The following is an 11166-nucleotide window of genomic DNA, read 5'->3' as shown; positions in this document are numbered from 1 at the left end:
CCTCGCAGTGCCTTGTCCGGGCCGCGGTGTTCGCGCAAGGAGAGCGTGCTCTGGGCACTTGACATGGCGGCAGCGGCGGCTACTGCGGCGACGAAGGGGAATGGGGGCGGGGGGGCCCGGGCCGGGGCCGGGGCCGGGGAAGCTGGCGGCGCGCGGAAAAAGAAGGGCCCAGGGCCTCTGGCCACGGCGTATCTGGTCATCTACAATGTGGTGATGACGGCGGGGTGAGGCCGGGACTCGGGGAGGCGGGGAGCAAGCCGGGCCAGGGAAGGGGCTTTGCGGCCGGCGGAGCGGCCGGGCCCGCGCGCAGGGCAGCCCGGGCGGTGGGTGTTAGGGTCCGGGCTCCGGGGCACTGAGGGCAGCCTAGTCGGCCCAGGTGCCTGCCCGGGACTCCCGCCTGGGCGAGGGGCCGAGCAAGTTCTCCGGCTGGGTGTGCCCGAGCTGGAGTTCCCGGGCTCCAGGGCGGCACGGGGAAAGCCGCCCTGGCGCTGGTCCCAAAGGCCTTGGGAGGACGGGTGGGCTGGTCAGAGGTCAGTCCGGGGGGCGGCGGGGCGGCGTGCCGGCTATCCTGCAGCGCCGAGAGCCCCGGCGGCAAGTCACGAATGCGAGCCATTTCCCCCAAGGGGAGTAGAGGGAGCTGTGGCTGCAGAGTGACCATTAAATATTTAGGCGGCTGTTTTCAAAATCCGGACTGAGCTTTAATCTGAAAGGTAATGGAAAAGCGTTCAAAGTTTTTGACCAGTGACATAAGCAGAGCTGTGCTTTAAATGAGTTGAGACTTTCTAGAATGGATTGGGGTAGGGAAGGTGGAAGGCAGAGTTATTGGGAATGAGGGGAATACACCCTCTAAACAGGTTTTACCTCCTCTTGTTTCTCCCTCATTTTAGTCCATCCCTTGTCACAGCGGGTTTTTAGTTCTAGTTCTGACACTATCTGTGTGACCTTGGATAAATCACTTTGCTTTTCTTGTCCTCCGTTTTTCATCTGTAAAACTAAAGAGTTTGGATTAGGTGATCTCCAGGGTTCCTCCAGTTCTTTGATCCCATAGTTTTGGTGCTGAGGATCGCAGGATCAGACTATTTGTTATGTTTTGTTTTGTTTTTTAAGATTTTATTTTTAGGTAATCTCTACACCCAATTTGGGGCTCCAACGTACAACCCAGAGACCAGTAGTCGCTTGCTCTTCCGACTGAGCCAGCCAGGCGCCTCTGTTACGTATTTTTGAATTGTATTCATCTGTAAAAGATTTTCCCTAACATTTTATTATGAAAATTTTCAAAGATGCAGAAGAGTTTAAAGAACTGTAGGGTGAACATCTAGTTTTATTTATTTTTAAAATAGGTACTACATTGGCAGGTGCAAAATTCAAAATATACCCAAGAGCATACAGTGAAACTCTTCCCTCTCACCCTTCCCTTCCACCCAGAACCCCTCCCCGTAGGTGCTAATTTTGTGATTCCCTCAGATGCTGATGAAAGCAAATATGTACACACACTCCCTTTCTCACACAAATGCTAATGTCACATTAGCATTTCAGCACCTTGCATTCTTCACACACATATATAGGGAGGATTGTAGACTTGATTGCTTCATTAGAAATGGCTGGTGTTGAAGCTTAGGTTCAGGGAGGTTGTGACTTTCTTGACTAGCTTGAGATCACTGAACTTGTTAGTAACAGATCTGGGTCTAGAGCCTGTTTCTCTTGATTCACAGGCCAGTGGAGAAATAATAAAGATACAGGTTTTCTTTATTGCATAAATGGTCAGAGAGTGATTTTTAAAAGAACATTTCAGGAGTTTGTACTTGTAGGCAAGGCCATTAACAAGAGCATTAGACTGGAGAGAGATTTTAGGGTACACTGGGGAAGAAAGAAAGAAGCCTTTATTCCTGGGTGATGGAGGATGGGGAGTGGTGTCTTAAGCCAAGAAAAGAAATTGGGATTTTGAGAAGAAAGTAGTCTTATTTTTTTGGTAGGTTGCTAATACTGGGACAGTTACACCATTAAGGAATTCATTTCTTTTACAAATTCTTGACATCTTTGTATGATAGTTTCTGGAAATAACATAGACCATATATCCCATTGCCTAGTTAGGATTGTACATTTATTTAGGTGAATCTATGACTGCTTTCAAGGAGACACCTTAATAATAAAGGTCCATTTGTTTCACTATGGAACTTAAAAAATTATAGGGCCTGAGAAATTCATTTTTGAGAAGGATAGAACAGAAATGTAACATTCTCATTGATATGCCTGTTTCCCTGTTTTGTGTTTTGTATTGATCTGGCCTTTTTTTACTGAATTGGTTGTGGGAAATTCGGCTAAAAAAAATCTTTTTTTCTTTAAAAAACCATCCTTTTCTTATTTCATTTGCAATTTTAAAAGAGTAGGGTATGGGTGTGTTTCTGTGAGATACTTGTGAAAACAGTTTAAAACATCTTTCCTCCGCCCTGTTATTATTACAGACCCTTTGACTGCACAGGCCATTTAAAATTTTCCTTTAACAGCTTTTCTCTTGTCTTAGATTTCTGGCACTTAATTTAGCTGCTTAAAGACCAATTTAGCTTATTCTCTTCATTTTGGCCTTGTTCTCAACAGGCAAGTTTGCCAAAAAGCTGAGCTCCAGATGGGTGAGGTGCCACTGTGTTTTTGCAGAGCAGAGCACTCTTGGTTGGGTGCTGTTGGTGGTGCAACATTTCTGTGCATTACAGCTTGGCATTTGAGGGCCATAGTTGATAAATCTGGGCTACTGATTCTTGAGGTCACCTTTAGCAGTACCTGTTGTCGCCGGATTTTCTGTTACCCCCAGTCCTACTTACCTTTTTTTTTTTTTCTTTTCCTGATTGCTCTTTTTCCTCTTTCTCATAGGTGGCTGGTTATAGCAGTTGGTCTGGTCAGAGCGTACCTGGCTAAGGGTAGCTATCATAGCCTTTATTATTCCATTGAAAAGCCTTTGAAATTCTTCCAAACTGGAGCCTTACTGGAGGTAGGTCCTGAGATTTGTTGTTCTTATTGGTTTCTATTGTTAAAAATTTGAAAACTTGCCTCATAGCATACTATTAACGTTGATGACTAGATTATCTTTTTGTCAGTCTAGATAAGGTAAAATCTCATTTAATTTATGTTACTTGGAATATGTTTTACATTCAGCTTCTATTGAAAATCAAATGAAACAAGCTTAAAATAGGATTTTTTTTTTAAATTCTAGGGAAATTGTAGGAAAGTATTAGCAAACTCAGATACTTTCAGCAGCCAGCTTATAATGGAAACAGTGAAGCTGGTGAGTGTAGGATGTCAGACATGGTAGATACAAGAAACAGTAGAGCCTATCTACATACATCAAAAAATTTTTCTTAAATAAATGTTCATTAGTTTCCCTGTATTAAGAGTAACATATCTAGTCCTGTCTCCTGAGGTCAGTATATGTTAGCATTTTTGAGTTGCAAGTGACAAGTATTTTGAACAAAAAAGGAATTTACTGGCTTTATAAGATAAGATAAAGATTGGTAAAGGGTTAACTTACCAAATCAAAGGAACCAGCTCAGGAATGAGACCCAAGGATTTGACATTGCCAGACTCTTTCCATCTCTCATCTCTGTTTATGTCTATTTCTCTTTGAATGTTGGTCTTAGGCTCTCCTACTGCAGACTGCCTTCTTCCATATGGTAGGAAAGGGGGGAGGAGTTATTTTTCTCGGCCTCTGTGTCACAGTTCTAGGGAAGGGTTCTGATTGGCCTTACTTAGACCAGTCACCCTTGCCTGTGATGTGAGATAGTTGATTAGCCAGGTCTAGGACATATGCCCCTCCTTCAGGCCAAGGGACTATAGGCTTTGTTAATGGAAAAGGAGGAATGGGGTAGCCTTGGGCACACAGAATCAATAGCTACTATAGTTCATAGTGGTAAAAAACCTTCAGGTTGCAGCAAAAATCTGGTGTTCACTTTCATTTCACTTAGCCTCTAGGGCGAGCCCATCATGACATTTGGAAGGGTATTACCTTTTACCTCTGGGAAATGACGTGTAACACCTTAACCTCTCACCTTCACAGTTGAAACAGAAAGTTGTAGTTTTCTTTTTTTTGTTTTTTCTCTCAGAAAGCAGAGGTTTCAAAACTGTCCATATTTACACATTTTAGGCAGATGGTATGGGGAAGTGAGCTTCCAGTTGCGAATCGAGGACCCATATTCTAACTATGCTGGTTTTATCAATTCTGTGAATTTGAGCAAGTCATTTATCTCTGTCCACCCTTTCTTCTCATTTGTGAAATAATTAGGTTAAAGTAGATTTCCAAAGCCCCTTCCTGCCTGATGGGAGGAATTTTGAGAGAACTTCAGCAAATCCTTGTGTGGGCCATTTGTTAAACTTAAGAGTTTTGATTTTTTTTTTTTTGGAAGGTGCCAATAGTAAGTAAATAGTACTTTGCCTCTCAGAGCTTTGGCCAGCACAATTCTCTCCAGCTGTAGAGAAGCAAGTTTGGGGCCAGGCCATGAGAAACTGCCCCAGGGCTTGACATGGTATGCAGTTGTACCCAATTGGAATTCTTCAGTGATTTAAAGGGGTTCTATCTCCCTAAGCCTTTGTAATATTAGAAGTATAATTTTTTAAATTTCAGTATGTCTTAGGGAAGGTAGTGACATTAATATGTTTTACAAAATCCACTCAGGAGCCAAATCTTAACATTTTGAAGGATTAGCCCGTTTATCCCTATAGAATTTTTAACAGAGATTTAAGAAAACATTTTGGATTTTTGGTTTTATTTCTGTTATCCCCACTCAGAACCAATTAGGTGACAAATCCTGGATTTGATTTTGGGAAAAGGACTTTGCAAAATGAAGTGAGGACTCCCAGGAATGGCAGGGAATTAGCTTTGCAGTTGTCATGGCAATATTGTCATGGCAATAGACCCCTCAGCCTGGGGCAAGAGAGCAGACTTATGAAAACTGCATCTCTTGAGTTGTCCGTTAAGGAAGATTTCATGCCTCCGCAACCTATATCATATAATAATTACATGTGCACAGTGTCGTTGAATTACAGATTAGTTATCCTGGGAATTATTCATGTTTGACAATATATCTTGTTTGCAAGAGGAGGAAAGGAGAGAATGATTCCGGGGAGGTTACTCATTTATGTCTCTGTACGTTCAGTGTCATTATACCTTTTTTTTTTTATTGAAGTATAATTAACATACAGTGTTAATAGTTTAAGGTGTGAAATAGAATAATTCAGCAGTTCTATCCATTACTCAGTGCTCATCAAGATAAGTGTATTCTTAATGTCCTTTATCTGTTTCACCGTCTCCTGCCACCACCAGTTTTTATTTTGTATTTAAGAGTCTTTTGGGTTTTTTTTTATTTCCCAACATTCTGTCTTTGATTTTTATTTTCTGTCTTTTTTGCATTTTTTTGCCTTGTTTTAAATTATAATTCTAATACAGTTAACATACAATGTTGTATTAGTTTCAGGTGTACAGTATAATAGTTTAACAATTCTGTATAGTACTTATTACTCATCATGATAAGTGTGCTCTTAATCCCCATCATCTGTTTCACCCATTCCCCCACCCACCTTCCTCTGATAAGCACCGGTTTGTTCTCTACAGATAAAAATATGTTTTTTTATTTGTCTTTTTTTTGTTTGGTTTCTTAAATCCCATGTATGAATGAAATCCTATGGTACTTATCTTTCTCTGATTTAGTTCACTTAGCATAATACTCTCTAGAATCATCCATGTTGTTGCAGATGGCAAGATCTCTTTTTTATGGCTGAGTAATATTCTGTTTGTGTGTGTGTGTGTGTGTGTGTGTGTGTGTGTGTCACATCATTGTATATGTATACCACTATAAATGAGGTTACTTACTTGTATTTCTGTATGCTGAATTTTTTTTTTAAGATTTTATTTATTTGAGAGAAAGCACGAGGACATGAGCTGAGGGAGAGGCAGAGGGACAGGGAGAGGGACAAGCAGACTCCCTGCTGAGCACAGAGCCTGATGAGGAGCTTGATTCCAGGACCCTAAGATCATGACCTGAGCCAAAGTCAGACACTTAATGGACTGAGCCACCCAGGTGCCCCTGAATGTTATTTGTTAGTAGGTTTTGTGGGAGTTTGCTTAAAAAACAAATAGGGGTTACTTGTTGTTTGCAAGAAACTTCAAATTTTCTTAGGAAAATGTAACATTATGCTTTTCAAAAGATTTAACATTTACCAGGCAAGCACAAATGGGATGGAGTAGTATAAGAAAATAGGTGATTTCACTTCTGAGGAAATTAATATTTTGCAAAATGGGTGCAAAGATATATTGAGTCAGTGATACAATAATATAGCTTTTTTATAACGTGGACACAAATCCTAATTTTTTTCTACATACTCACTGGAGAATGTCTTGAGTGTATTTTATAGATAATTTTGCAAGTTACTCCACAGGTGATCATTTGATTAAGTATGTATTTGAGTTGTTGTAATGTGTGCTATGGATGTTGAGCCCTTGCTAATAAAGAGCTTAAAATCTTATTGGGTAGATGATTATACTAGGGCTCTTGGTTGGAGATTACAGAAACCTCCTTAAGCAACTTGAACAGTAAGGGGACTTTGTTATGAGTGTACAGGATGTCCCTTGGAGTCCAAGGACAGGGATGCAGCCTGCAGGGAACTCCGGGATTCCTGCTCCACTTCTTATCTCTGCTGTTCTCAGTTTCTCTGTCTCTGATTCTTTCTTCTCTTCTTGCACACTGGTTGTCTGGGTTTCTTAGTCTACATGGCAAAAAATGGTAGTAACCAAAAGCTCCTGAGATTTCCTCCTGCAATCAAGAGATCAACTAGTTGTAAATAGACTCCTATTCCCAATTCCACATTCCCAGTGAAGGGCCTAATTTGTCCATCTTGAATCAGGTTCTCACTCTTGGACCAGTCACCTGGTAGGCAGGAGCAAGGTCACGTTAACCATATAGAAGTTGGAGGGAAGGGGTAATGTCTAGAAAAAGGGGTACTAGGTGGAAAGCCCAGTAAGTATTTATCGAAGTATTGAAACACAATACAACCAACATCATAATGTACAAAGTGATTTGTAAATTGACAGAAAATAAAATATACTGATAATCTCGTAAGCCAAGGGGGGAATGTATGAATAAATATGGTGTGTCTTGAGTTGAATCTTGAGTAATTTTGAAAGCTAATTCACAGAGGTAGCAAAAAATATATTTTTAAAATGTCATTCGTGGATGAACCAATTTCCATACCATAAAGTTAATGAATTACTGACACATGTTATGACACAAATGAATCTTGAAAACATTGTGCTATGTGAAAGAAGCCAGACACAAAGCACTACACATGTATGATTCTATTTATATGAAATGTCCAGAGAGGCAAATCCATAGAGACAGAAAGTAGATTAGTGGTTGCCAGCAGCTGTGGGGAGGAGAGAATGGGGAGTGACTGCTAATGGGTACAGGGTTTCTTCTTAAGATGATGACAGTATTCTGGAATTAGTGGTGATGATTGCAACCTTGCAAACAAACTAAAGACCACTGAATTGTACACTTTAAATGGGTGACTTCAGTGGTATCTAAATTACATCTCAGTTTTTAAAAAATTCTATAATGAGCTGTGGATAAGTTTTCTTCTTCATTTTTTTTTTTTTTGATCTGTGATATTCATTGATAAGGATAAGTTATCTTTCCGGCTTTGTTAGAGTTGAGTTAAAGATTAGAATTTGGTAGGGATTCCTAGATGGCTCAGTTGGTTAAGTGTCTGCCTTTGGCTCAGGTCATGATCCTGGGGTCCTGGGATCGAGCCCCGCATCAGGCTCCTTGCTTGGTGAGGAGCCTGCTTTTCCCTCTGCCTCTGCTGCTCCCCCTACATGTGCTCACTCTCTTTCACTCTCTCTCTGACAAATAAATAAAATCTTTAAAAGAAAAAAAAGATTAGAATTTAGTAGATTGATGCTATATTATGACAGTTTAAAATTATTTCTGAGAGGGGCGTCTGGGTGGCTCAATCAGTTGAGGGTCCGACTCTTGATTTTGGCTCAAGTCATGATCTCAGGGTCGTGGAATCGAGCCCTACATTGGACTCCATGCTCAGCGGGGGAGTCTACTTGAGATTCTCTCTTTCCCTCTCCCTCTGCCTCTCCCCCCACCCCTGCTCTCTCGTTGTCTCTGTAAAATGAATAAATCTTTAAAGAAAAAGAAAAAAAATTATTTCTGAGAGAATCTGGATTTACTTAACATAAGACTGTAATTATAGCAAAGACACTTTAAATACTCATAATTGGATATGCCTCAGTGAGCGGCACTGTGATTCCGTGGTTTAAGGACTGCTCTGCAAAGACGTTAATTGTTGAGACTGATACAGACCATCTTCAACATATGTACATTGCTATATGTCTCACTTAACCAACCAGTGTCTAGCTGGGAATGCCTACTAGACCACAGGAATTCCCTTTCCTTCCCATTCTCTTCCAGATCCTTCTATCATTTAGAACCCCCTCACCTACAAAAAGAAAGGGGAAAACACCCCAGTCTTATTTGTGATCTTTTGCTAGAGTTGGTCTAGAGCTGGGTCTGCAGTGGCAGAACTGGTTCCAGAGAGGCAGTGGAGGAGAGTAGACACCTTTTGTTGTATCTTCTTACCCCACTACCCCTTTCCAAGCCCCGTCTCTCTAATCTGCTCTGATTCATTGTGCCTCACCTCACAACTCTCTTCAGACCCTTTAATGACATAATCAGGAAGCTGATTTTGAGTATTTCTCTAAAATATGGCAAAATGTTAAGAACTTGTAGTGTCCTTAAGAAGGAGGGGGCTCCCATCTTGTCTCCCTGCTGGTTTTTCTGTGTTTGCCTCCAATACTAGATGACTTTTTTCCTGCAGAGATACTAGGAGGTTAATTTCTGTGGCATTATTAATACGATAGTATGCTTGAGGCACATCATTGGTCAAGTTTACTTTTGTGTACTTATCTGGGGACACGACCACCCTCTGTAATATTTTCCCTCCTTGTGAAAACATGCTAACTTTCCAATAATAATAATCTTAAAAAGGAAATTTTGAAACACAAGCTATATGTACATTTTAGACTACCTTTATTATGAAGACTTAAGAAAACAGACCTCTAAAAGAGACTTCTGAAAAGCTAGCAGAGCAGTGATAGTGAGGATATCTAACACAAACAGAAAGGACAACAAACCTCAGACAAGCCAGCTTCAAAAACAATGTGAAAACCAGAGATAAAATAGAACTTGGTATACCATTAATAAGTGTCACAACATTTGAAGGGAAGAGGGAGCCTGTGGGAAATGGAGCCCACCCACACAGGCCTCACTGTTTGACAACTCAAGCAAATAGAAGAAAATTGACAGAACATTCAAACAGGTAAGACAGCTAATGGCTTTAAAAAGGAATGGGCAGAAATTTTTTTTAAATGAAATGAAAAATATTGATGGTATCAGTACAAGGCAGGAAGGAGGCCATAGTGCAGAGAAATAGGTGATACTAAAGAATAAGAAAAAGGTAAGAATTCCCAGTTACAGTCTAAGATTAAATAGATTACAGAGCAGCTATTGGGAATGTTCAGAGTTCGCCATTTGAAATGTAAAAAAGAAAATTACAAAATATGTAGTGCCAAGTGGGTCAGGGATATTATGTGTTGGTGGACTAGCTAATTTGTGAATAATTATTTGAATAACAGAAAAACGAAATATATGGGAAAGTAATGAAATTCAACAGACTAATACTAATGTAATAGAACTGACATATCTCGAAAATGGATTTTGGATATGCAACTTGTCAAGTAAGGGTACCAGCAATAGAAAAAATTAGAACATGAAACTCATAAATAATCAGGAAAAATTCTAGAAAACTTTTCTGAACTGAAAGACCAACTCAGTATGGTTATTGAGAGTATATGGAGTTCCACACTGGAGCTGTTTTTCAAGAAAATCCTTTCCCTTCTTGGGCACCTGTATGTTAAATTTTTAAACTCAAGACAGAAGCAATTTCTAGCAGAAAAGAGATCTTAAAATATAATAGTAAGGGGCGCCTGGGTGGTTCAGTTGGTTAAGCATCTGCCTTCGGCTCAGGTCATGATCCCAGGGTCCTGGGATCGAGCCCCATATCGGGCTCCCTGCTCAGTGGGGAGTCTGCTTCTCCCTCTCTCTCTGCCCTTTCCCCTGCTTGTGCTCTCTCTGTCTCTCCCAAATAAATAAATAAAATCTTCAAAAAAGTGTAATAGTAAAACAGCCTAGGACTTTAGACTTTGAAGAATAAAAATATCCTCATGAAATTAGAAAGTGTTAGGTTCCTAGATAACCTTGCAATTTCCTACAGATGGAGACATTTTGAAATACCTACAAAAAGTATTGAAACTTTGAAAGAACCTTATCAAAGGGTATTTAACTCTTAGGTAAATAAATAAAATTAACCAAGTGTTCAGATTAGCATGGTCCAATAGAACATTCTACAGTGACAGTGTTCTGAATCTGTGCGGTTTGATACAGCAGCCACTAGTCACATGTGGCCATTGAACCCTTGAAATGGGGCTGGTGGGGCTGAGAAACTGAGTTGTTTTGTTTTTTGTTTTGTTTTGTTTACTTTAAGTAGGCTCCAACATGGGGCTTGAGCTCACAACCCTGAGATCAAGACATAAGGTGAGATCAAGTGCTAAGAGTCAGGTGCTTAACCAAATGAGCCACCCAGATGCCCCAAGAAACTGAGTTTTAAGTTTTACTTGTTTTTAGTTTAAATTTCAATAGGCACATGTGGGTAGTGGCCACTGCATTGGACAGCATGGCTTTAGATCCTGATACAGATTGCAAGGTGTCCATTTGGAATTTCATCAGATAATTCAGATCTTACCCAAGTAGAATGAAGTGGGAAGGAGAGTAAGCCAAGGAAGAAATTGTAGATTCTATGTCACTCCAGAGTTTAACTTCCTAATTCATAAGGTGAAATAATGAGAATAATTATTAAAATATGTTGATCTTTTTAGATTAGGAAAAATCATTAGGAAAAAAGCAAATTGCAGATACTGGAAGAGGTATGGAAGGATATATAGTAAACTGCTACATGTACTTATTCCCATGGAGGGGTGTGGTATTTGGGGAAGAATAAAAGGGAAGTTCTCTTTGCTCTCTATACTTTAGTGTGTGCTTATATATCACTTCTGTGAATCTT

The 11166-nt window shown here is 40.2% G+C and overlaps 1 protein-coding gene across 3 annotated transcripts in view; it reads left to right on the top strand.

Annotated features, from left to right (window-relative positions):
• Positions 1-11: 11 nt before the first annotated feature.
• HACD2 (3-hydroxyacyl-CoA dehydratase 2) overlaps positions 12-11166 on the top strand; it is a 113830-nt gene continuing 102675 nt past the window's right edge. For 2 of the 3 annotated variants that reach the window (XR_012378774.1, XM_025875373.2), the window contains exons 1-2: positions 13-224; positions 2866-2983. Coding sequence is in view for 2 of the 3 variants with exons in the window: in XM_025875373.2 (XP_025731158.1) it covers positions 64-224; positions 2866-2983 (279 nt within the window). In the remaining variant the exon portion in view is untranslated. Of the gene's footprint in view, positions 225-2865; positions 2984-11166 lie in introns of all 3 variants that reach the window. The other variant, XM_025875364.2, reaches the window with a different exon arrangement.

Source organism: Callorhinus ursinus, unplaced genomic scaffold (assembly GCF_003265705.2).
Source record: "Callorhinus ursinus isolate GAN/ISIS: 27379988/994484 unplaced genomic scaffold, GSC_fseal_2.0 scaffold1, whole genome shotgun sequence".
In the NCBI taxonomy this organism is placed as follows: domain Eukaryota; kingdom Metazoa; phylum Chordata; class Mammalia; order Carnivora; family Otariidae; genus Callorhinus; species Callorhinus ursinus.
Note: the sequence above shows the minus strand (reverse complement) of the source record. Positions and strands in the feature narration are given on the sequence as shown.